The sequence below is a fragment of the Salvelinus namaycush genome, chromosome 15 (genome assembly GCF_016432855.1).
Source record: "Salvelinus namaycush isolate Seneca chromosome 15, SaNama_1.0, whole genome shotgun sequence".
Taxonomy (NCBI): Eukaryota; Metazoa; Chordata; class Actinopteri; order Salmoniformes; family Salmonidae; genus Salvelinus; species Salvelinus namaycush.
This window is the reverse complement of record NC_052321.1, coordinates 801,525-828,675: the sequence shown is the minus strand read 5'-3', so window position 1 is coordinate 828,675 and position 27,151 is coordinate 801,525. Positions and strand designations below refer to the sequence as shown.

General features: G+C 43.9%; 1 protein-coding gene across 1 annotated transcript in view; it reads left to right on the top strand.

The window, feature by feature from the left end:
- The window catches only part of mdga2a (MAM domain containing glycosylphosphatidylinositol anchor 2a), a 199,796-nt gene that overhangs the window by 44,135 nt on the left and 128,510 nt on the right, over window positions 1-27,151 (top strand). The window contains 3 exon segments of the mRNA XM_039008768.1: window positions 6,347-6,479; window positions 10,493-10,762; window positions 26,566-26,895. Coding sequence (XP_038864696.1) covers window positions 6,347-6,479; window positions 10,493-10,762; window positions 26,566-26,895 — 733 coding nt within the window.

Here is a 27,151-nt window from a genome sequence, read left to right as displayed (position 1 = left end):
GGAGAAGGTACGGTGGGATTTGAAATGGTCAGTGATCTGTTTATTAACCAACAGTGCAGTTAAGAAAGAGTTACCAAAATATTTACCAAATTAACTAAAGTAAAAAATTATAAAAAGTAACAATAAAATAACAATAACGAGGCTATATACAGGGGGTACCGGTACCGAGTCAACAGCTCAGCGTTCGACACCATAGTGCCCACAAAGCTCATCACTAAACTAAAGACCCTGGGACTAAATACCTCCCTCTGCAACTGGATCCTGGACTTCCTGACGGGCCGCCCCCCACGTGGTAAGAGTTGGAAACCACATCTGCCACGCTGATCCTCAATGCGGGGGTGCGTGCTTAGTTCCCTCCTGTACTCCCTGTTCACCCAAGACTGCGTGGCCAAGCACGACTCGAGTTTGCTGACAACACAGGTAGGCCTGATCATCGACAACGATGAGACAGCCTATAGGGAGGAAGTCAGAGACCTGGCAGTGTGGTGACAGGAATTCAACCTCTCCCTCAACGTGAACAAGACAAAGGAGCTGGACTACAGGAAAAGGAGGGCTTAACACGCCCCCATTCACATCAACGGGGCTGTAGTGGAGCGGGTCGAGAGTTTCAAGCTCCTTGGTGTCCACATCACCAACAAACTATCATGGTCCAAAAACACCAAGACAGTCGTGAAGAGGGCACGACAACACCTTTCCCCCTCAGGAGACTGAAAAGATTTGGCATGGGTCCCCAGATCCTAAAAAGTTCTACAGCGGCACCACCGAGAGCATCCTCACCGGTTGCATCACCGCCTGGTATGGCAACTGCTCGGTGTCCGACCTTAAGACGCTACAGAGGACAGTGCGTACGGCCCAGTACATCACTGGGGTCAAGCTTCCTGCCATCCAGGACCTATATACTACCTATATACCTCCCGGGTGGCGCAGTGGTCTAGGGCACTGCATCGCAGTGCTAGCTGCGCCACCAGAGTCTCTAGGGTTCACGCCCAGGCTCTGTCGCATTATTATTATTATTATTATTATTATTTTGTGTTACATAGAATTTTTTTGTTTATTTTGTAAATATTTTCTTAACCAACAGTGCAGTTCAAGAACGAGTTAACTTGGCTTTCGAAGACTTTAGAAAGCCAGGGCAGGATGGATATAGGTCTGTAACAGTTTGGGTCTAGAGTGTCACCCCCTTTGAAGAGGGGGATGACCGCGGCAGCTTTCCAATCTTTAGGGATCTCGAACAATACGAAAGAGAGGTTGAACAGACTGTTAATAGGGGTTGCAACAATGGCGGCGGATAATTTTAGAAAGAGGGTCCAGATTGTCTAGCCAAGCGGATTTGTACGGGTCCAGGTTTTGCAGCTCTTTCAGAACATCTGCTATCTGGATTTGGCTGAAGGAGAAGCTGGGGAGGCTTGGGCAAGTAGCTGCGGGGGGTGCGGAGCTGTTGGCCGGGGTTGGGGTAGCCAGGAGGAAAGCATGGCCAGCCGTAGAGAAATGCTTATTGAAATTCTCGATTATCGTGGATATATCGGTGGTGACAGTGTTTCCTAGCCTCAGTGCAGTGGGCAGCTGGGAGGAGGTGCTCTTATTCTCCATGGACTTTACAGTGTCCCAATACTTTTTGGAGTTAGAGCTACAGGATGCATATTTCTGTTTGAAAAAGCTAGCCTTTGCTTTCCTGACTGACTGCGTGTATTGGTTCCTGACTTCCCTGAAAAGTTGCATATCACTGGGACTATACGATGCAAGTGCAGTCCGCCACAGGATGTTTTTGTGCTGGTCGAGGGCAGTCAGGTCTGGAGTGAACCAAGGGCTATATCTGTTCTTAGTTCTACATTTTTTTGAAAGGGGCATGCTTATTTAAGATGGTGAGGAAAGCACTTTTAAAGAACAACCAGGAATCCTCTACCGACGGGATGAGGTCAATATCCTTCCAGGATACCAGGGCCAGGTCGATTAGAAAGGCCTGCTCGCAGAAGTGTTTTAGGGAGCGTTTGAAAATAAAGGAGAGCCGCACACTCTAAGAGCTCAGATGCAAAAATGTAATGTCCAACGTTTCGACAGGCAAGCTGTCTTCATCAGGGTATAATCACAAACACTGCAGGGTGACTCGTTTATATAGTGTCAAAAGACACACACAGGTGTCTGTAATCATGGCCAAGTATGGCCTAATATCATTGGTTAATTCTCAAATATTAAAATGACATACAAAGAACAACATACAAAAAACAAATGGATAGCATAAGATCATAGATTCAATTTAGACTATATAGGCCTACAAACAATTACAATGGCAAAGTCACAATAATCACAAGAATGGCTTCAGATCAAAGTCTACGTTGAGACCGAAGGGAGCAAGGGTCTTTCTATTCTGGTTAGAGCCAGTTTGCGCTGTTCTGTGAAGGGAGTAATACACAGCGTTGTACGAGATCTTGAGTTTCTTCGCAATCTCTCGCATGGAATAGCCTTAACTTCTCAGAACAAGAATAGACTAACGAGTTTCAGAAGAAAGGTCATTGTTTCTGGCCATTTTGAGCCTGTAATCAAACCCACAAATGCTGATGCTCCAGATACACAACTAGTCTAAAGAAGGCCAGTTTTATTGCTTCTTTAATCAGGACAACAGTTTTCAGCTGTGCTAACATAATTGCAAAAGGGTTTTCTAATGATCAATTAGCCTTTTAAAATTATAATCTTGGATTAGCTAATACAATTGCCATTGGAACACAGGAGTGATGGTTGCTGATAGTGGGCCTCTGTACGCCTGTGTCACGTTCCTGACCTGTTTTCTCTTGTTTTGTATGTGTTTATTGGTCAGGGCGTGAGTTTTGGGTGGGCAGTCTATGTTTTCTATTTCTATGTTGGGATTTTGTGTTCGGCCTGGTATGATTCTCAATCAGAGACAGGTGTCTATCGTTGTCCCTGATTGAGAATCATACTAAGGCAGCCTGGGTTTCACTTGTGTTTTGTGGGTGTTTGTTCCTGTGGAGGTTTTGTTGCCACACAGGACGGTTTCAGGTTAGTCACGTTTGTTGTTTTGTTAATTTGTAGTGTTTGTTGGTTTGCCATTAAATCATGAATACTTACCAATCCGCATCTTGGTCCGATCCATGCTCCTCCTCGTCTGAGGAGGAGAACGACATTGACAGCCGTTACAGCCTGTGTAGTTATTTCATTAAAAATCAGCCGTTTCCAGCTACAATAGTCATTTACAACATTAACAATGTCTACACTGTATTTCTGATCAATTTTATGTTATTTTAATGGACAAAAATGAGCTTTTCTTTCAAAATCAAGGACATTTCTAAGTGACCCCAAAACGTTGAACTGTAGTGTATTCTTTATATTTGAGATTCTTCAAAGTAGCCACCCTTTGCCTTGATGTGCAAAGCTGTCATCAAGACACAGAAAAAACCTTCAATGAGTAGGTGTGTCAAAACCTTTGACTGGTACTGTAGGTGTGAAATTTGTGTGGATTTAGAATGGACCATTATCATGCACCTGTCTTGAAACGGGTAGCCGTTTGTCATCTATAGCGAATGGAGGGCACTAAATAGCGAATGGAGGGCACTTTTCCTGTGGTTCATTTTCATGCCAGCCAGGTAGGCTGTGCTCCTGTTGTAAAGATAATAAATATGCGTAATATTAGGAAATTTGAGAAATAAATATGGTAAGCTGATGGGTTCCTCCTTTTTTTAGTAGAGGCCATCACTCTGTTTTCTCGCACAATTGCATAGCCTATAGAAATGTTGTGCAACATGAGCTCATGGGCTCTCATGAATTGTTTGATTAGATTTTCGATTTGATTTGCATTGATGTCAGAGTGATTAGAGGGACAATAGAGTGCTGAGTGCCAGGTAGTTAGCAAGTTTGGTAGGCTACTAATGACCATGAGCAACATCACAGCTTGGAGAAGCCTAATTACCGTGACCAAACAGTCATGTGGAATTTGACGGCCTTCATGACTCGTGACCGCCGCTGTGGCGGTAATACGGTCACCGTAACAGCCCTATGTCCAACAGACCTATTGGAATCAGGCCCTCAGGAGGACTTTTCTGGCCTTCAGGAAATTTGAGTTTGAGACCCCTGAGCTAGATCAAACAACCCATCCCTCTGATCAGCATTTTAGCTATTAAGGAACTCCTAAGTCATTACTTTTCATGCATATTTTTAGATCAGACTAAGTGTGTTTACCTCCTTCACAGCATGTGGAACGTCTCCCATTGGAACACTTGAATCCCAAATGGGATGATGTTTCGTGAGGGCAATTTCTGTGAAGGGTTGAAAAATGGCATCCGTCTTTTCAAAACATGTCATCTAATCTCTGCTCTTTTTGCAAAGTAATCTCCGTTGACAGGAGAGATAAGAGCATTTCGACAATGAGTCGTATGTCTGACATAGTCACAAAGACTGGTATCGAAAGCAGACGAACTATGACAGAGAAGGGAACACCTTGGGCATGCGGTAGTATGAAACTCCCACAACTCAGATGTGCTTGTAATGAGCAGAGGGAGACGCCACTTCAGGGGCTCACAGTATGTTTTTACTCACTCACACACAGACATTAGGACCTAGTTTTTCAGGTAGACTTCACATAGTGTGCCATCCTCAGCCTAGTAATGCCCTCATGAGTTTTAAGGAGATTCTCCGGTACTTTTTTATACTTTTTAGTCAGTTCTGAAAGTAACGCCCACGATGTGCAGAAATGTGCAGATTTGTGCACCACATCACTGCACTCTCTCACTCTACTGTGTGTGTGTGTGTGCTGTGTGTGCTTCTTGCTTGAAGCTCATTGGCTGAAACTCAAATTGCTAGGGTGCTGGCCGACGTGGGGCAAATGTAGGGGAAATGGCGCCACACAGTTTCCAAAAAAGTTGCTTTCAAACAAGAGATTTTGTGGATAACTGAGGTAAGACAGTACACATCTAGCCCAAAAGTGGGAGGTTTAACCCCTTACACTCGTGGGAGTTGGCCTATAACACTCGTGGGAATTGGCCTATATGGGATAGGGCTAAATGGAAATGTTTCTTACAGAAGAAATATATGAAAAGCATATGCAAAACCATGGTAGCAATTGAAAGGGAACAATTTGGAGATGATGGGAAAATTATTAGAGTACAGAACAGTTTACCTGACACGACTGAATTCAAACATTACACTGTTGATTTTATTTGAGTTTTAGGTTTGCTGTACTTTTCGACTCATTTTTTGATAACGAAATCTTAAATCCTAAAATACTCTGGATACATTCTGTAACATGATAAAAATATTCCTGGGGGCCTCTCGAGTGGCACAGCGGTCTAAGGTACTGCATCGCAGTGCTTGAGGTGTCACTACAGACCCGGGTTCGATCCCAGGCTATGTCACAACCGGCCATGACCGGGAGTCCCATAGGCCGACGCACAATTGGCCCAGCGTCATCTGGGGAGGGTTCGGATGGGGGGGGGTTCATTGCGTTCTAGCGACTCAATGTCATCTTGTAACTGTACATCGAACATAGTGATCATAAATGTTGACACTGTATATGACAAGTTTTATGATATGTAAATGTAGATGTGCACATTTGGACTCACGGGTGTTTGGCTGACTTGTATGACATCAAAGCGGTATTTATTATAATATTAAATGTCTAATTTTCAAAATACATTGAGTCCTCTTAATTTACAGCATTTCCCTCACTCAGACAGCAAGACACTTGCGAAAGTTGCCTAATTAGCGGGAGGGAACGGCTCAGAACGGCTGTCGGTCAAAAGCCGTACAGCGCCAGAGCTCTGACGTTATGTATAACATGTTGGTCTACAGCCACTGCGTTCCATTATAGGTGTTTATCAGTGCCCAAATATGTCATTTTCAGCCCGTATATGGGTAGGAGTGTAAAGGGGTAAAAAATACTTACTAGTCACCCAAGTACCGGAGCATGCCTTTAATTAAGAACATAAGTAAGACAAGTAGAACATTGGAAGTATGTTGCCAGTGCCACAAAGATGGAGGTATACACGAGGGCAGACAAAACAGCTGTTGTTGTTCAAATAATTGATGTGTGTATTAATAGCACATGCATGCATCTTGACATTTGTTCCAAGCGCACCGTTTCAAGCACATCCAAATAGACAGCTAATGAACTTAATGAATTGGAAAGCTTGGTATAAAGATAATACTCCTCGTTTGAAGATGGGGAATGAGCCCATTGTTGAAACGCTGCCAAGGAAGCTCTTTGATGTGTGTGAGATGAAGAGACGAGGTCAATACCACTGCTATCTTACCCTTTTGTAAGACACATTAAGAGCGAGAGGCCTGGGCAAGGCGGTGCAGCACAAGGCGGTGCAACACTGTGTTTCTTTCTGAGTTGCAGGGGGAGACCAAGATTCTAAAGCTGAAGAACCTTCGACCTCAGGATTACGCCAACTACAGCTGCATCGCCTCCGTCCGGAATGTGTGTGGTATCGCCAACAAGAATGTCCTCTTCAAACTCTCCAACAAAACAGGTAAAGCTTTGGGGCGGCTGAGAACCCTGCTTCGTATTGTTTAGCACTCAAACTTCAAGGATCCACAGATTCCGCCATGAATAGCGATAAGCACCCGTTGTCTCTCTTAATTATAGTCAATTTATCCCGGCTTTATCCAAAACCTCTCCATTCCAGCAAGTAAATCTGCTGCAAGGAGACAGGTGTCTCAATGTACAACCAAATTAAGTGACTGTAATTTAAAAAGGACTGCAGCTACTTGACACTAGAAACACAATTTGTGACTTTTAAGAGGTTCGGGGCCACTTGATTAGGCCCCATCCTTCCTTACCTTCTCCTGAGGTGGGAAGATTTAGCTGATATTTAGATTTGGTTGCGTAGTAGCAGTTGTCCTCTCCATTGGCCAGATGTCTCTACATTAACTCCTGATTGCTCTCCAAGTTCCCCTAGGAGACACCGCCATTCATGTTCCGGGGATATACAGTGCATTTGGAAAGTATTCAGACCCCTTGACTTTGTCCACATTTTGTTACGTTACAGCTTTATTCTAAAATTGATTAAATCGTTTTTTCCCCCTCATCAATCTACACACAATACCCCATAATCACAAAGCAAAAACAAGTTTTGAGACATTTTTGCAAATGTTATTAAAAATAAAATTAACAGAAATACCTTATTTACATAAGTATTCAGACCCTTTGTTATGCGAATCGAAATTGAGCTCAGTGGCATCCTGTTTTCATTGATCATCCTTGACTGTGGTAAATTAAATAGATTCAACATAATTTGGAAAGGCACACACTTGTCTCTATAAGGTCCCACAGTTGACAGTGCATGCCAGAGCAAAAACCAAGCCATGAGGTCGAAGGAATTGTCAGTAGAGCTCCGAGACAATATTATATCGAGGCACATATCTGAAGAAGGGTACCAAAAAATGTCTGCTGCATTGACAGTCCCCAATAACACAGTGGCCTCCATTATTCTTAAATGGAAGAAGTTTGGAACCACCAAGACTCTTCCTAGAGGATACCCCAAACAGAAGCCATGGATTCCAGGCAACATTCGCACTGAGCTAAAGGGTAGAGCTGCCGCTTTCAAGGTGCGGGACTCTAACCCGGAAGCTAATAAGAAATCCTGCTATGCCCTCTGACGAACCATCAAACAGGCAAAGCGCCAACACAGGACTAAGATTGATCCGTACTACACCGGCTCTGACGCTCGTCAGATGTGGCAGGACCTGCAAACTACTAGACTACAAAGGGAAGCACAGCTGCGAGCTGCCTAGTGACACAAGCCTACCAGACGACCTAAATCACTTCTATGCTCGCTTCGAGGCAAGCAACACCGAGGCATGCATGAGATCATCAGCTGTTCCGGACAACTTTAAACAGGTCAACATTCACAACGCCGCTGGGCCAGACGGATTACCAGGACGTGAGCTCCGGGCATGTGCTGACCAACTGGCAGGTGTCTTCACTGACATTTTCAACATGTCCCTGATTGAGTCTGTAATACCAACATGTTTCAAGCAGACCACCATAGTCCTTGTGCCCAAGAACACTAAGGTAACCTGCCTAAATGACTACCTACCCGTTGCACTCACATCCGTAGCCATGAAGTGCTTTGAAAGGCTGGTCATGGCTCACATTAACAACATTATCCCAGAAACCCTAGACCCACTCCAGTTTAAGGAAGGCCCTAAAAATTGTCAAAGACCCCAGCCTTATTTTAGAATAAGGCTCTTATGCAACAAAAAAAATTCAAGGGGTCTGAATTCTTTCAGAATGCACTGTATATTCCATATTCCTAAGTAAATACCCAGTGGCCCCCTAGCGCTGCTCTGGGGCTCCCTCGATGCCTGTTGTTGTTCCCCAATGATGACCTTTGGCCCTTCTGCGATCTGCATTTATCTCTGTGATGCTTTAGCCACACATAAGACCAATAATGATAAAGGTCCCAATACACCGCCTTGCATGTTTCCTGCTCTGTCCCTTTCCCCCGCAAACCACATTGATTGGACTTACAGTGTGCGTCTGCAGGCTAGCTTATGCCATGCTTTTATAGACATGTATCCCACTACTAGGAATGGAGAAGCCATGTGCCTATGGATATCCCAGCTAGCACATTTGGTTTCTTGGAAGTTATGGGAACGTACGTTTTTGGTTTTCCATTAGTTCTGGGAACGAAGCCATACGTTTCCTGACCGGTAAAACGGAATGTTTTTTTAAACATTCTGACAATGTAACAGAAAAGGTTCTGAGAACGTTTTACTATGGTTCCCTGAAAGTTTTCCTAGGAGGTTTTATTTACATTCTGAGAACGGAAATTCTGAGAACATTCTCTAAATGTTGTGAATGTTTTAAATGAAATGTAAAGGCTTTTTGGAGGTTTTTGAAATACTTCCTTAAAAATGTACACTGAATGTTTCAATAAGACTTTTAATAACACTGCTAGCTTAGTTGAACTCTTTTGAACTCCAAGCACAGATGGGACACATGGAAATATATTTCTTAGGCATTTTATTGTGACACAGCATCAGTGAATTTTAAACATATGATCTTCTGTTCTCTATCCGTGGAATTAGTCCACTGCGCCACAAGGATGGAGCTAACAATCCTTTTTTTTTTACTCATACAAAGCTGTTCATTGTAGTCTATTCAAACAGACCCCATTTTAAAGGAAACTAGCACTCATTGAACACACCTGAACACACTTAACAAGATGTAGGATAGAGAGTTTTGTTGACGCTGAGAACGGAATGAACATTCTTAGAACATTCTTTGAATGTTACTAAAGTTTTTTTTTAATTGCAACAGAAGAAAGTTCTCTGAATGTTCTGAGAACATTACTTTAAATAGAACCACGAGGAAACCTGTAGGAAACGTTATGCTGAAGTACTGAAATTCCCACAAAAGAACAATGTTTCTTAAGGTTCTCTGAACATTCTGTGAACATGAGGAAACCTGTATGATACGTTACGGAACAATTTCCAAAGCCAAGCAACTATCCTGCACCATTCCCAGATCCCTGTGGGAAGGTTATATGCAAAATAACCATAAGACAACCATGCTCACACCAAGCTCTAAGAAACATATGGTTCTCAGAACATTATGTGTTCGCTGGTTTATGAGCTTACACCCTAATACCAACTATATAGCTACACTATAGAACCAAATGTCAACTAGGATATTGGTTTTCAGGAAACAGAAAAATCATATGATTGACTTTCTATCAGATTGGACGTTGTGACAAAGGTACCATTTCAGAGCATCATTAAGAGGTAAATATTACTCCGTTTACAGCAGTTACAGTACCTATTGACTTGTTTGTTGACTATTGACACATTTCTCAGGGACAGAGGTACGTAACATACAGTAAATGGTATTGTAATGTGGGATGTACCAAATAACGAGGAACAATTGTTCCGCTGATTTATCGTCCCTGATTATTTGTACAGATTTCACAGTTGTGTGCATTTGAATTTCGAAGGGGAGGGGACATTTGGCCCATAGACTTGGCTGAAACACGCAAAGAGAGAGAGGGTGGAGCTACCTCCCTGCTTCCGCCACTAATTCTAGTTTCACTTTTCATACCTCTCGTCTAAAGAACCTAATTGAGTTGCTGGCTGGTGATTTTAATTCCGCTTTTTTCCCGAGATCACTTATTAACATTGACACAGACATAAAAATGTAAAAATTCTGATAAAAAAAACTGGTACAAATACACCTTATGGAACAGCAAGGACCATGAAGAGACACACATACAGGTACAGGCATACGCACACAAGCACACACACTCTACACACACGTACATTATAATATTGTTTTATGGTGGTATTATACATGTTGTATTGTGGATATGTAGTGGTGTAATAATGTTATATGATGTACTGTTTTATCTTTTGTTTTATATGTAATGTAAGTGCCTTAATGTGTTTGGACCCCAGGAAGAGTAGCTGCTGCCTTGGCAACAGCTAACGAGGATCCCTAATAAATACAAATATAATGCATTCTATTTTAATCTTGTGTTTTCAGCATCCCCCACCATTAAGCTGCTGGTGGAGGACCCCATCGTGGTGAACCCCGGGCAGACCGTGACCCTGGTGTGTGTGACCTCCGGGGGTGATCCCACACCCACACTCACCTGGGTGCACAGCGCGGACGAGCTGCCCAAGAAGAGCGTCCTTAACGGAGGGACCCTCACGTTGCCCGCCATCTCCATAGAGGAAGCAGGCGTTTACAGCTGTGTGGCCAGCAACAACGTGGGCAACCCGGCTAAGAAGTCTACCACCATCGTGGTCCGAGGTAAGGCCCTGGAGGTATAGGGTAATAGGTTGATCTCCGATAAGCCCTCAATTATTGCCATTTATACCGAATAAGCTCCCAAAATATTACCAAAATATTCCTTAGGTAGCCTAAGGAAAAGCCTAGCTAGGATGATCCAAGGGCCAAACTTTCACATCATTCACACATTGAGGTCAATGGAAGATTTGCACAAACACTCACACATATCTCAAGTTAGAATTCAGGCCTTAATAAATTACCCAAGGTAGTATCCATTCTATAAGTTCATATCAGATATGTATTGTTTAATTGAATGTGTGAAGAATGCTTGTAAACTGGTGTATTCAGACCAAATATCACCAGTGTGTGTTTGATTCCCCACTAACAGCCTTGCCGCTGGGCTGTGTGTGTTATCAGTGAAGGACTATCTGGTACAGGGATATAACGACCCTCGACCCTCGGGGGACAATGAGGAAAATGAAAGAAAAGAAACACAGGCTTACTGTTTGGTGCTCCCAGTAGTGCTCCCAGTAGTGCTCCCAGTATTGCTCCCAGTAGTGTTCCCAGTAGTGCTCCCTGTATTGCTCCCAGTAGTGCTCCCAGTAGTGTTCCCAGTAGTGTTCCCTGTAGTGTTCCCAGTAGTGTTCCCTGTAGTGCTCCCAGTAGTGTTCCCAGTAGTGTTCCCTGTAGTGTTCCCTGTAGTGTTCCCTGTAGTGTTCCCAGTAGTGCTCCCTGTAGTGTTCCCTGTAGTGTTCCCAGTAGTGTTCCCAGTAGTGTTCCCAATAGTGCTCCCAGTAGTGTTCCCAGTAGTGCTCCCTGTAGTGTTCCCTGTAGTGTTCCCAGTAGTGTTCCCTGTAGTGTTCCCAGTAGTGTTCCCAATAGTGCTCCCAGTAGTGTTCCCAGTAGTGCTCCCAGTAGTGTTCCCAATAGTGTTCCCAGTAGTGCTCCCTGTAGTGTTCCCTGTAGTGTTCCCAGTAGTGTTCCCTGTAGTGTTCCCTGTAGTGTTCCCAGTAGTGTTCCCAGTAGTGGTCCCAGTAGTGCTCCCTGTAGTGCTCCCTGTAGTGCTCCCTGTAGTGTTCCCTGTAGTGTTCCCAGTAGTGCTCCCTGTAGTGTTCCCAGTAGTGCTCCCTGTAGTGCTCCCTGTAGTGCTCCCTGTAGTGTTCCCTGTAGTGTTCCCTGTAGTGTTCCCAGTAGTGCTCCCAGTAGTGTTCCCTGTAGTGTTCCCTGTAGTGGTCCCAGTAGTGCTCCCTGTAGTGCTCCCTGTAGTGTTCCCAGTAGTGCTCCCTGTAGTGCTCCCTGTAGTGTTCCCAGTAGTGCTCCCTGTAGTGCTCCCTGTAGTGCTCCCTGTAGTGCTCCCTGTAGTGTTCCCTGTAGTGTTCCCTGTAGTGTTCCCAGTAGTGTTCCCTGTAGTGTTCCCAGTAGTGCTCCCAGTAGTGTTCCCTGTAGTGTTCCCTGTAGTGGTCCCAGTAGTGTTCCCAGTAGTGTTCCCTGTAGTGCTCCCTGTAGTGCTCCCTGTAGTGTTCCCAGTAGTGCTCCCTGTTGTGTTCCCAGTAGTGTTCCCTGTAGTGCTCCCTGTAGTGTTCCCTGTAGTGTTCCCACTAGTGCTCCCTGTAGTGCTCCCTGTAGTGCTCCCTGTAGTGTTCCCACTAGTGCTCCCAGTAGTGTTCCCGGTAGTGTTCCCTGTAGTGTTCCTACTAGTGTTCCCTGTAGTGTTCCCTGTAGTGCTCCCTGTAGTATTCCCACTAGTGTTCCCTGTAGTGCTCCCTGTAGTGTTCCCTGTAGTGTTCCTACTAGTGTTCCCTGTAGTGTTCCCTGTAGTGCTCCCAGTAGTGCTCCCAGTAGTGCTCCCAGTAGTGTTCCCTGTAGTGTTCCTACTAGTGTTCCCTGTAGTGTTCCCAGTAGTGTTCCCTGTAGTGTTCCCTGTAGTGTTCCCAGTAGTGTTCCCTGTAGTGCTCCCAGTAGTGCTCCCAGTAGTGTTCCCAGTAGTGTTCCCAGTAGTGTTCCCTGTAGTGTTCCTACTAGTGTTCCTACTAGTGTTCCCTGTAGTGTTCCCAGTAGTGTTCCTACTAGTGTTCCTACTAGTGTTCCCTGTAGTGTTCCCTGTAGTGCTCCCTATAGTGTTCCCTGTAGTGTTCCCAGTAGTGTTCCCTGTAGTGCTCCCTATAGTGTTCCCTGTAGTGTTCCCTGTAGTGTTCCCTGTAGTGTTCCCTGTAGTGTTCCCTGTAGTGTTCCCAGTAGTGTTCCCTGTAGTGTTCCCTGTAGTGATCTTTTTTTGCGAGGAAAAAGGAAAAGACAATGTGTCGACCAGCACGGTCTTTTATTGATTCCTATGTAATGAGGTTTTTTACCCAGGCTCCTGTAATATACTCTTGGATGTTTGTGATGCTACTTTACCTCCTCAAATGGACGAGAAAGACTTATTCGACAGAGAAGATCAAACCATCTACTTTATAACCCACCCACCCCTTCTCTTGCCTCGGACAAGCACCCACTCAGACTCCATCTAGAAGAAGCTGTGAGTCCTATTCTAATGGGGCTGGACCATATGTGATCTATTATGGCTCGCTACATTAATGGTTTACAATAATATGTTTGTACGGTCATTAGTACGATCTGAAGTTCATTTGGCTTCATGCGCATTAATCATCTTTCTGTCACAAATGTCTGTCATCAAACAACGTTTCTAGACTGCCAGCTAACAGAATTGTGGGTACCTGACCCCAAAAAGTAATTTTCATTCCACGTGAGGCTCAGATGAACCTGTAACTTGCCGGGGCCACTGCTGCTGCAGCTGTAGCATCTTATTTCACAGTCACGCCCTCTCCAAAGCGGATCGTCTGTGTGCAGAAATCTACTGGCACCTCGGGACGGATATAAGCTGCAGGTTTTGAGAGGGGATCCATTTATGTCAGTGGAGTCAGTCTTGGGCTCTGACAGCACACTAAGTCGGATAACTGAAAGCTCCACATTTGCATTGGGAAGGGAGAGAGAGAGAGAGTGTGTGTGTGTGCGCGCGTCTGTGCAAGGAGCGGTGGTTAGTTAAGGGGAGTCAGATGTTTTACCAAGGCAGGAGATCAGTCTGTTGAGAGAAGGACTAGAGGCAGCTCAGGCCAGGGTGGTAGAAGACCCGGGTCAGGCTGTACTCAGCTAGAGAGACCAGGGTGGTAGAATACCCAGGTCAGGCTATACTCAGCTAGAGAGACCAGGGTGGTAGAATACCCAGGTCAGTCTGTACTCCGCCAGAGAGATCAGGGTGGTAGAAGACCCAGGTCAGGCTGTACTCAGCTAGAGAGACCAGGGTGGTAGAATACCCAGGTCAGGCTGTACTCCGCCAGAGAGACCAGGGTGGTAGAATACCCAGGTCAGGCTGTACTCTGCTAGAGAGACCAGGGTGGTAGTATACCCAGGTCAGGCTATACTCAGCTAGAGAGACCAGGGTGGTAGAATACCCAGGTCAGGCTGTACTCAGCTAGAGACCAGGGTGGTAGAATACCCAGGTCAGGCTGTACTCCGCCAGAGAGACCAGGGTGGTAGAATACCCAGGTCAGGCTGTACTCTGCTAGAGAGACCAGGGTGGTAGTATACCCAGGTCAGGCTATACTCAGCTAGAGAGACCAGGGTGGTAGAATACCCAGGTCAGGCTGTACTCAGCTAGAGACCAGGGTGGTAGAATACCCAGGTCAGGCTGTACTCAGCTAGAGAGACCAGGGTGGTAGAATACCCAGGTCAGGCTGTACTCAGCTAGAGAGACCAGGGTGGTAGAAGACCCAGGTCAGGCTGTACTCAGCTAGAGAGACCAGGGTGGTAGAATACCCAGGTCAGGCTGTACTCTGCTAGAGAGACCAGGGTGGTAGCATACCCAGGTCAGGCTATACTCAGCTAGAGAGACCAGGGTGGTAGAATACCCAGGTCAGGCTGTACTCAGCTAGAGACCAGGGTGGTAGAATACCCAGGTCAGGCTGTACTCAGCTAGAGAGACCAGGGTGGTAGAATAACCAGGTCAGGCTGTACTCAGCTAGAGAGACCAGGGTGGTAGAATACCCAGGTCAGGATGTACTCAGCTAGAGAGACCAGGGTGGTAGAAGACCCAGGTCAGGCTGTACTCAGCTAGAGAGACCAGGGTGGTAGAATACCCAGGTCAGGCTGTACTCTGCTAGAGAAACCAGGGTGGTAGTATACCCAGGTCAGGCTATACTCAGCTAGAGACCAGGGTGGTAGAATACACAGGTCAGGCTGTACTCCGCCAGAGAGACCAGGGTGGTAGAAGACCCAGGTCAGGCTGTACTCCGCCAGAGAGACCAGGGTGGTAGAAGACCCAGGTCAGGATGTACTCCGCCAGAGAGACCAGGGTGGTAGAATACCCAGGTCAGGCTATACTCAGCTAGAGAGACCAGGGTGGTAGAATACCCAGGTCAGTCTGTACTCCGCCAGAGAGACCAGGGTGGTAGAAGACCCAGGTCAGGCTGTACTCAGCTAGAGAGACCAGGGTGGTAGAAGACCCAGGTCAGGCTGTACTCCGCCAGAGAGACCAGGGTGGTAGAAGACCCAGGTCAGGATGTACTCCGCCAGAGAGACCAGGGTGGTAGAATACACAAAGGGAAAGGAAATACTGACACCACACACTCAGCATTTTTTGGTTCCCTACAAAGAAAAAAAAACCATCCATCCATTCCATTCTAGTATTGTTTTGGTTCTTTGTGGCAAGATTGTGACTCTTAGTCTGTAAAAACCTCAAGCAATGTTGAATACTGTAGTGGGATGTCTATTAAGTGTTAAAATATGATACACTTTGTATTAGTGCTCAACGTACTGTATGATCATTACATCACACAACTGGTGTGCCAGTGTAACCCCATGATCTGTCAACACAAGACAGACAGACATAACTCATATTGTTGTTATTCACCAAGCAAGGAGATTACAATGTCACCACAGCCGTGTTTTTCTGCGATTTTGTAGACTCTTGTTATAATGGTTGAATAGAAGACAGCTGTCTCCCTGATCCTTTATCAGAGTTCTTTTTACACAGGTTTCAAGGAGGACAAAAATAACAGAGAACTCCTCAGACAATAGCCTTGATACGCTCTGTGCAGCTGCTCTGATGGAAGAGGGGTGGTTCATTCAAACTGCTTCTCCCAGATAAGACATCCAGCCTCCAGTGACATGGAGAGACGTTTACAAGCTCTGCCACGCTGCCCCACTGCCACACACAGATGGCAGAATCTCTTTTGTGTGGGGGGGGGGGGGGGGGTGGTGAGGCAAGGATGGCGGATAGGCCCAACTGAATAAGCAATATTACAGCTGCAGAGGGGGATTGCACTTCAAGTAATCTCACTGTCCTCCTGCCTGCCACTTTACTCTGGGCCCACTTACGTTGGGCCTCAGTGGTAATTTCAGTAGTGACCTGTCATTGTGCGCTGGGAAAACACCAGAAAAGAAAAAAAAACATTGGACGATTGTATTGTGGGAGAGTTACTGTGGTTAATGGAAATTTATGATGTTTAATAATAATAGTTACAGAATGTGATTCAGGGGTGCCATTTTGGTTTCATTGGTATTGGTGAATAGGACTGAGGAGACAAAAGTACTGATACTCAGAAAAAAAGAAAGGGAAAATGGATGAATGGACTGATACTCTGAAAAAAGACAAACAAGGCAGTCACTGAAAGATGCCTGCACTGTGAAAGAGAGACAAACTGTTGACTGTTTCCGAGAGTGGAGGGCGGATGTTGTAAATCCCGCATCCTGTTTGGAGTAAACTGTCAGGTAATCCCTCAGCCATGATGACACGTTGATCTGACAACATCATCAATAACTTTAGCTATCGTAATACAACCGGACTGCAAAACGTATCATATATCTTGAGAAGGGGCCATTCAGTACTTCGGTGCTATTAAAGGCGTTCAGCAGACGACGGAGCAGGAGGAAATTTACCTGACTCTGTGGTTTATAACTTATTTAGCAGTTGAGGGGGCAGGCAGGCAAGCAGAGGCAGACTGGAGGTGAGCTGGGCTTGCTGACCATGCACACTGCCATGGAACTCCCTTTTTATTTATTTACACATCATCTCCACTTGGTCTGTTTCTCCATGAGGCAAACAGAATAGGCAGTCGAGATATATTTTGTTTCTTTTTTTGGGGGGGGGGGGGGGGGGGGGGGACAGTCCAGTTATACGGCATAGCTTCCTTATTATGATGGGAGTCCTGGGTTGGCGGCAGCGCTGGGGTTTGCCTCAGCAGAAAAGGGCGCCTGTCATTGGTCTTCTCTGGCTGTCAGTCAGGTGTTATTGATGAGTGGGTTGCTATCGAAGAAACTGTCCTCATTAACAGCAGGTGGAGGATCAGTCAACGTGCTCTCTGGTTATGTCATATTTTTGCGGGGTTCAAGTTAATAGTGTTTCTGTACTGTATTTCTCTCACTCTCTCTGGGATCTACTGGAGGTGTTAGAGTTTGGGGGGGTTATCAATAAAATGACACAATGGGGCATTTCCTGGCAAATAGGTTGTTATCAATAAAATGTCACAATACGGTGCAGACCGTTCGATATGGCTGCTGAGGGGGCAAGAAGAACCCCCCCAGCTCCGATAAAACCATTGACAACTGCGTGCTGTTTTCAAGGGATTGTTAAATGAATGTTATAACTATTTGGTTTTAATACCATCACCAGAGCAGAGTCACAACTACACATTTCAGATTATTCCACGTTTAGCTCTATCATCAGAGTTATACAGGAAGTACTTTTCATGATCAGTAAACATCAACTGATCATATCATTTCAGATACAGTCCGTGAGGGTAGCCTAGCCATATGGCATGTAGCTAGTTAGCTAACAACATGTGTTATTTAGCTTGCTTCATGGGAGATTAGGCTTTTGGACAAAGCCTGACATCGGCACGTCCTGGTAAAGTTGTTTGTTGGACTACATTCATCACCACTAAAGATGGCAAGATAATATAGCCATCTAGTTCATCCCTTGAAAGTTAGCTTGTTAACTAGCCATCTAGTTTATCCCCTAGATGTTAGCTTGTTAACTAGCCATCTAGTTCATCCCTTGAAAGTTAGCTTGTTAACTAGCCATCTAGTTCATCCCTTGAAAGTTAGCTTGTTAACTAGCCATCTAGTTCATCCCTTGAAAGTTAGCTTGTTAACTAGCCATCTAGTTTATCCCTTGAAAGTTAGCTTGTTAACTAGCCATCTAGTTCATCCCTTGAAAGTTAGCTTGTTAACTAGCCATCTAGTTTATCCCCTAGATGTTAGCTTGTTAACTAGCCATCTAGTTCATCCCTTGAAAGTTAGCTTGTTAACTAGCCATCTAGTTTATCCCTTGAAAGTTAGCTTGTTAACTAGCCATCTAGTTCATCCCTTGAAAGTTAGCTTGTTAACTAGCCATCTAGTTTATCCCTTGAAAGTTAGCTTGTTAACTAGCCATCTAGTTTATCCCTTGAAAGTTAGCTTGTTAACTAGCCATCTAGTTCATCCCTTGAAAGTTAGCTTGTTAACTAGCCATCTAGTTCATCCCTTGAAAGTTAGCTTGTTAACTAGCCATCTAGTTTATCCCTTGAAAGTTAGCTTGTTAACTAGCCATCTAGTTCATCCCTTGAAAGTTAGCTTGTTAACTAGCCATCTAGTTCATCCCTTGAAAGTTAGCTTGTTAACTAGCCATCTAGTTTATCCCTTGAAAGTTAGCTTGTTAACTAGCCATCTAGTTCATCCCTTGAAAGTTAGCTTGTTAACTAGCCATCTAGTTTATCCCTTGAAAGTTAGCTTGTTAACTAGCCATCTAGTTTATCCCCTAGATGTTAGCTTGTTAACTAGCCATCTAGTTCATCTCTTGAAAGTTAGCTTGTTAACTAGCCATCTAGTTTATCCCCTAGATGTTAGCTTGTTAACTAGCCATCTAGTTCATCCCTTGAAAGTTAGCTTGTTAACTAGCCATCTAGTTTATCCCCTAGATGTTAGCTTGTTAACTAGCCATCTAGTTCATCCCTTGACAGTTAGCTTGTTAACTAGCCATCTAGTTCATCCCTTGAAAGTTAGCTTGTTAACTAGCCATCTAGTTCATCCCTTGAAAGTTAGCTTGTTAACTAGCCATCTAGTTTATCCCTTGAAAGTTAGCTTGTTAACTAGCCATCTAGTTTATCCCTTGAAAGTTAGCTTGTTAACTAGCCATCTAGTTCATCCCTTGAAAGTTAGCTTGTTAACTAGCCATCTAGTTTATCCCTTGAAAGTTAGCTTGTTAACTAGCCATCTAGTTTATCCCTTGAAAGTTAGCTTGTTAACTAGCCATCTAGTTCATCCCTTGAAAGTTAGCTTGTTAACTAGCCATCTAGTTCATCCCTTGAAAGTTAGCTTGTTAACTAGCCATCTAGTTTATCCCTTGAAAGTTAGCTTGTTAACTAGCCATCTAGTTTATCCCTTGAAAGTTAGCTTGTTAACTAGCCATCTAGTTCATCCCTTGAAAGTTAGCTTGTTAACTAGCCATCTAGTTTATCCCTTGAAAGTTAGCTTGTTAACTAGCCATCTAGTTCATCCCTTGAAAGTTAGCTTGTTAACTAGCCATCTAGTTTATCCCTTGAAAGTTAGCTTGTTAACTAGCCATCTAGTTTATCCCCTAGATGTTAGCTTGTTAACTAGCCATATTGACATGATATGTTATTAGCTTGTTAACTAGTCATATTGACGGATCTGTTATTAGCTTGTTAACTAGTCATATTGACATGATCTGTTATTAGCTTGTTAGCTAGCCATATTGACCTGATCTGTTATTAGCTTGTTATTATCTAGCCATATTGACATTATCTGTTATTAGCTTGTTAACTAGCCATATTGACATGATCTGTTATTAGCTTGTTAGCTAGCCATATTGACCTGATCTGTTATTAGCTTGTTAACTAGCCATATTGACATTATCTGTTATTAGCTTGTTATTATCTAGCCATATTGACATTATCTGTTATTAGCTTGTTAACTAGCCATATTGACATGATATGTTATTAGCTTGTTAACTAGTCATATTGACGGATCTGTTATTAGCTTGTTAACTAGTCATATTGACGGATCTGTTATTAGCTTGTTAGCTAGCCATATTGACCTGATCTGTTATTAACTTGTTAACTAGCCATATTGACATTATCTGTTATTAGCTTGTTATTATCTAGCCATATTGTCATTATCTGTTATTAGCTTGTTAACTAGCCATATTGACATTATCTGTTATTAGCTTGTTAGCTAGCCATATTGACCTGATCTGTTATTAGCTTGTTAACTAGCCATATTGACATTATCTGTTATTAGCTTGTTATTATCTAGCCATATTGACATTATCTGTTATTAGCTTGTTAACTAGCCATATTGACATGATCTGTTATTAGCTTGTTAGCTAGCCATATTGACCTGATCTGTTATTAGCTTGTTAACTAGCCATATTGACATTATCTGTTATTAGCTTGTTATTATCTAGCCATATTGACATTATCTGTTATTAGCTTGTTAACTAGCCATATTGACATGATCTGTTATTAGCTTGTTAGCTAGCCATATTGACCTGATCTGTTATTAGCTTGTTAACTAGCCATATTGACATTATCTGTTATTAGCTTGTTATTATCTAGCCATATTGACATTATCTGTTATTAGCTTGTTAACTAGCCATATTGACATTATCTGTTATTAGCTAGCTAGCTAGCTAGCTAGCTAGATTGGTCAATCAATCAATGTAGCCTGTTCATGTCTGTCAGCGGCAATCGTGATTTAACACTCACAATGATGTACAGTTTATACACTGCCCCACGTTTATACACGTGTAAATAATAATTCCATAAATTGTGCCTTTCTGTATTATACTGATGCTAAAATGTTTATTCTATTCTACTGAGCCGTTTACTTTATGTTCATATTCTTCTCTTTTATTATTTCTTATTGTTGTTGCATTTCGAGGAGAAACCTTCTCGCCCCCCAGCAGGAAAATCAAACGCTCTGCACCTTATTGTGACGTTTTATTGATAACGACCTATTGGGTTGTATCAAGGACAAAAAACAAATATGTACAAAAATAAATATTTAATACTAATAAAGAAAAGATTAAGATGGGCAAAAGAACACAGACACTGGACAGAGGAACTCTGCCTAGAAGGCCAGCATCCCGGAGTCGCCTCTTCACTGTTGAATTTGAGACTGGTGTTTTGCGGGTACTATTTAATGAAGCTGCCAGTTGAGGACTTGTGAGGTGTCCGTTTCTCAAACTAGACTCTAGTGTACTTGTCCTCTTGCTCAGTTGAGCATCGGGGCCTCCCACTCCTCTTTCTATTCTGGTTAATGCCAGTTTGCTCTGTTCTGTAAAGGGAGTAGTACACAGCGTTGTATGAGATCTTCAGTTTCTTGGCCATTTCTCACATTGAATATCCTTCATTTCTCAGAACAAGAATAGGCTGACAAGTTTCAGAAGAAAGTTCTTTGTTTCTGGCCATTTTGAGCCTGTAATCGAACCCACAAATGCTGATGCTCCAGATACACAACTAGTCTAAAGAAGGCCAGTTTTATTGCTTCTTTAAGCAGGACAACAGTTTTCAGCTGTGCTAACATAATTGCAAAAGGGTTTTCTAGTGATCAATTAGCCTTTTTAAAATGATAAACTTGGATTAGCTAACACAACGTGCCATTGGAACACAGGAGTGATGGTTGCTGATAATAGGCCTCTGTATGCCTATGTAGATATTCCATAAATCTGCTGTTTCCAGCTACAATAGTCATTAACAACATTAACAATGTCTACACTGTATTTCTGATCAATTTGATGTTATTTTAATGGACAAAAAAAGTTGCTCTTCTTTCAAAAACAAGGACATTTCTAAGTGACCCCAAACTTTTGAACGGTAGTGTATGTTGTGAATTCCCTTTTTTAAAGCCGTGGCTGCCACTCCCTGTGTCACACACATTATCTCTCCCACTGAATGAATTGTGTACCCCTGCCATTCCATCTCTCCTATACTCATACCTGATGAGCACAGAGTACACTGCAGGCGCTTCAGTGGCAGGAAAGAAAGCACTATGGGACCGTGATTACCATTTGGAGAGATAGACACGCTGGTTTTGATGCTCTCTCCTCTGATCTCCCCTCCACCCATCCCTTCTCCTCTGATCTCCCCTCTTCCCATCCCTTTTCCTCTGCTCTGCTCTCCCCGCCACCCATCCCTTCTCCTCTGCTCTTCCTCTCCTCCCCTTTTCTCCCCTCCCGTCCTCTCCTTTCCCCTGCTCTGTTCTGCTCTCTTCTCTGCCTTCTCCTTCTCCCATCATCTCTCTCCTCCTCTCCTCCTTCCCATTACCTCGCCCTCTTCTTTCCTTTCTTCCTCTCTCCCCTCCTCCCCCTTCCTTTCCCCTCCTCAATCTGCACTCCTCTCTTCTCCTCGCCTCCTCCTTCATCCTCTCCCCTCTTCCTCTCCCCTCCTTCCTTTCCCTTTATCCCTCTTCCTCTCCCTTCCTCCTCCCTCTCCCCTCCGCCCTCTTCCTCTCCCCTCCGCCCTCTTCCTCTCCTCTCCTCCCTCTTCCTCTCCCCTCCGCCCTCTCCCCTCCTCCCTCTTCCTCTGCTCTCCTCTGCTCTCTCTTCCTCTCCTTTTCTCTCCCCCCTAGAGAACCTCTGCAGCTGGCCCCGTCAGCCCATCAGTGTCCACTGGGCCCCGTCTTCACTCTAGTGTCCCGGGCCAGCTATAGCTCCACTCTCACCCACAGCCCTCATTTACAAGTCATTAAAGGAAATAGGATGCGAGCCAAATAAATGATTTAGGAACAAATTTGATGAAGATCTGATTAACATGTTGATTTACATGCAGGGCAGCAAATTCTGAACAGCGAAGTGACACCATTAGGGGGAGGCTGTATAAATAATACCCCCCCCCCCCCCCCGGTAAAAACGCAGCAGTGTCTCAGGCGGATCACTGGATGCAGGGGGTCAGCTTGACTCACCTTTCGTTGGAGAATTTGCAACTTAATCAATAGCGTAATTGAGCCTGAATGGCTGGAGTCTCCTTGCATGAGCACATAAAGCCTCTGAGGTGATTGGGAATCTAATGCCCTCGCATGAATACAGCCATTATCAAAAGAGCTTTTATATTACTACTATTGAGACGGCATGAAACGAGGTTAGACGGTAATCTTCACACAGACAGTCTAGGAAAGTAACTTGTGAGGCAGAGAGTCAAGTTACGGCAAGTCCTAGGTTTAATTGAATTTTAATTTGGTAATCTCAACAGAGCTGTTTATCCTGACAATTAACTAACTCTAGCTAGGCTAGGGGTTAGGATTAGGATTAGGGTTAAGGCTAAGGGTTAAGGTCAGGAGTTAGGTTAAAGGGTTAAAGGTCAGGAGTTAGGTTAAAGGGTTAAGGTCAGGAGTTAGGTTAAAGGGTTAAAGGTCAGGAGTTAGGTTAAAGGGTTAAGGTCAGGAGTTAGGTAAAGGGTTAAAGGTCAGGAGTTAGGTTAAAGGGTTAAGGTCAGGAGTTAGGTTAAAGGGTTAAAGGTCAGGAGTTAGGTTAAAGGGTTAAAGGTCAGGAGTTAGGTTAAAGGGTTAAGGTCAGGAGTTAGGTTAAAGGGTTAAGGTCAGGAGTTAGGTTAAAGGGTTAAGGTCAGGAGTTAGGTTAAAGGGTTAAAGGTCAGGAGTTAGGTTAAAGGGTTAAGGTCAGGAGTTAGGTTAAAGGGTTAAGGTCAGGAGTTAGGTTAAAGGGTTAAAGGTCAGGAGTTAGGTTAAAGGGTTAAAGGTCAGGAGTTAGGTTAAAGGGTTAAAGGTCAGGAGTTAGGTTAAAGGGTTAAGGTCAGGAGTTAGGTTAAAGGGTTAAAGGTCAGGAGTTAGGTTAAAGGGTTAAGGTCAGGAGTTAGGTAAAGGGTTAAAGGTCAGGAGTTAGGTTAAAGGGTTAAGGTCAGGAGTTAGGTTAAAGGGTTAAAGGTCAGGAGTTAGGTTAAAGGGTTAAAGGTCAGGAGTTAGGTTAAAGGGTTAAGGTCAGGAGTTAGGTTAAAGGGTTAAGGTCAGGAGTTAGGTTAAAGGGTTAAGGTCAGGAGTTAGGTTAAAGGGTTAAGGTCAGGAGTTAGGTTAAAGGGTTAAGGTCAGGAGTTAGGTTAAAGGGTTAAAGGTCAGGAGTTAGGTTAAAGGGTTAAGGTCAGGAGTTAGGTTAAAGGGTTAAAGGTCAGGAGTTAGGTTAAAGGGTTAAAGGTCAGGAGTTAGGTTAAAGGGTTAAAGGTCAGGAGTTAGGTTAAAGGGTTAAGGTCAGGAGTTAGGTTAAAGGGTTAAAGGTCAGGAGTTAGGTTAAAGGGTTAAAGGTCAGGAGTTAGGTTAAAGGGTTAAAGGTCAGGAGTTAGGTTAAAGGGTTAAAGGTCAGGAGTTAGGTTAAAGGGTTAAAGGTCAGGAGTTAGGTTAAAGGGTTAAAGGTCAGGAGTTAGGTTAAAGGGTTAAAGGTCAGGAGTTAGGTTAAAGGGTTAAGGTCAGGAGTTAGGTTAAAGGGTTAAGGTTAGGGAAAGGGTTAGCTAACATTCTAAGTAGTTGCAAAGTAGCTAAAATGTAGTAACGATTTGCAAAGTTGCTAATTAGATAAAATGCTTAAGTTGTCCGTGATGAGATTCAAACACGCAACCTTTGGGTTGCTAGACGTTCACGTTATACGCCGACCAACTACCCTCCGTTCATTTTTGCCTTAAGTAACCTTCTTCTGTCTTATGTAACCATACCGAACATAACTTATCATAATAATTTGTGTGTCCCGGATTTACGTGTACTATGTTACGTCTAGTCTATGAGACCAGGCTGAGTTATCGTTACTTATTGTGTATTTATTCCTGGTGTTATTATTTTTCGATTATTTCAAAAAATTTCTCTCTGCATTGACTGGGAAGGGCCCATAAGAAAGCCTTTTACTGTTAGTATACACCTGTTGTTTTACGAAACAAATGTAATTTAATTTAGTGTGAAATATCCTTAATGTTTTTCTTCCATGTTAGTAAACCGGCTTACGTAACTATCGGAGCACGAGGTGGATTCCATTACTTACAAATGTAAATACCATTCGAATGCAGCTGGCTGATTCACATCATGACCCCATCTGTAGTTACTCAGTACTACAGTAACCATACTGTATGAGTGAGTGACTTCACATTCATCATTCACTAGCTTGATCCCATGGTGCTGTGGTTGGCTTGAAGTCCGTGTCTTGGAGGCATTTACTTTTCGTCTTGATTAATAGTGACAACAATACGACGCTTCACTCACGCATTCGCCTGGGCTATTTTTAGGTGCTGGGTAGTTAGCAACTCTTTGTGATGCCAAGAGACTGGAGAGATTTCTCTTGTGGATCATGTTTCATGTCATAGGCATTGTTTTCATAGTGTGGGAACAGATCTTTTTCTGGTGAACGTGGTGGGTGGGGTTTACATTTCACTGCAATTATGGCTGTTGCCTTTTAAGGTGCCATGCTCGAACATTTGAATTCAAACTGAAGGTACAAATATTTGACTGCTGATTTCATAGTATTAGATGCCAAACAGGTAGTAAGTGTAAGGGGAACGAGAGATCCCGGCTAAATCTGATATTTATTTACATTACTATATCAGTTTTTTTTATTTACATTACTATAAACTGGTATATTGAAAATATTTTTTGCAACTTTATGTTTTTAGTGTCCTGCAAAGATGCATTTGAACTCTGATGTAAATGGAAAATATATGTTTATGGAAAACACTGTGGTAAGAAAATGTAATGAGCCGCTTGTCATGAAACATGTACCGCTGTCCTTAGGGGAAAATGAGAGACAGTTCAAATGAACCTCAAGTCTGTTCCTTCAAGCCCAACTGAAATGTAACCTGTCTTGAAGTATCTGGGCTTCTTTCTTATTCTTGTTGCTCCTACTATTATTAGCTGTCGATAATAACTTTGTCCTTGGTTTGTTTTGAGTTGGTCACCTAACCAGGAAAAACTCTGGGACCTATTTATAGTAGACAATGACTTACACACACTCTTTTTTTTGGGGGGGGGGGGGGTCACTAAAGGGAGACTTGTCTTTGGATCCAACTTTTGCCTAGCTAGCTTTGGTGTGCAATGAATAAGCATTCATTCATTCAGCCATCTTTATTTGAAACTGGATCTTTTTGTGCCCCCAGGTGGCAGCCATATTGTATTCTATATCAATACAGGAAGGTCCCTTGGTTATATTATACAGTATGTTATATTATATTATAGGCAAAGACACCTTTTCCTTCAGTGACCAAGATAAAAGGCAGAGTGTAAGTCATTGTTGTATAATATATTATATTAAAGGGGATAAAACAAACAAACTCTGGGCCCCAATTATTAGCATTAGCACTGATGTCACGATCTCTCTCTCTTTCTCCCCCTCACTCTCTCTCTCTTTCTCCCCCTCTCTCTCTCCCCCCCCTCTCTCTCTCTCCCCCTCTCTCTTTCCCTTTCTGTCCTCTCTCTCTCCCTTTCTCTCTTTCCCTTTCTGTCCTCTCTCTCCTCTTCTCTCTTTCCCTTTCTGTCCTCTCTCCTTTTCTCTCTCTCTCTCCCCCTCCCTCTCTCTCTCTCCTCTTCTCTCTTTCCCTTTCTGTCCTCTCTCTCCTTTTCTCTCCTCTCTCTACCCCTCCCTCTCTCTCTCCCCCCTTCTCTCTCTCTCTCTGTCTCTCCTTCTCCCTCTCTCTCTCTCTCTCTCTCTCTCTCTCTCTCTCTCTCTCCTCTCTCTACCCCTCCCTCTGTCTCTCCCCCCTTCTCTCTCTCTCTCTGTCTCTCCTTCTCCCTCTCTCTCTCTCTCTCTCTCTCTCTCTCTCTCTCTCTCTCTCTCCCTCCCTCTGCAGGGCTAAAGAAGGGGCGGTTCTGGATCACTCCCGACCCGTACCACAACGACGACAACATCCAGATTGGCCGTGAGGTTAAAATTTCATGCCAGGTGGAGGCCACACCCCCAGAGGAGCTTCTGTTCAGCTGGCTGAAGAATGGACGGCCGCTGCGCAGCTCAGAGCGCATGGTCATCACCCACACTGACCCGGAAGTCCAGCCAGGCACCACCAACCTGGACATCATCGACCTCAAGTTCACCGACTTCGGCACCTACACCTGTGTGGCAGTGCTGAGGAACGGCGGCATCCCCGAGATCAGCATCGACGTCAATATCTCTTCGACCACAGGTGAGCAACGAACTCTACTGTTGTACTTCTCGTCGTTGTAATAGCTGTGCGGCACAGTGGACTGAAGTAACCTCTTTAACTACACAGAGCTAGGCAGGCTTTCTCACAAGTCTAAGTAACATAAAGTAGGTACAGGAAGGCACTACATTTACAGGAAGTTATTACAGGAAGGCATAGTATAAAGGTCATAGGTTACAGGGATATGGAAAGTCATCAAGATCTTTCAGTGGTTATGAAGGATGAGATGATGGACTCA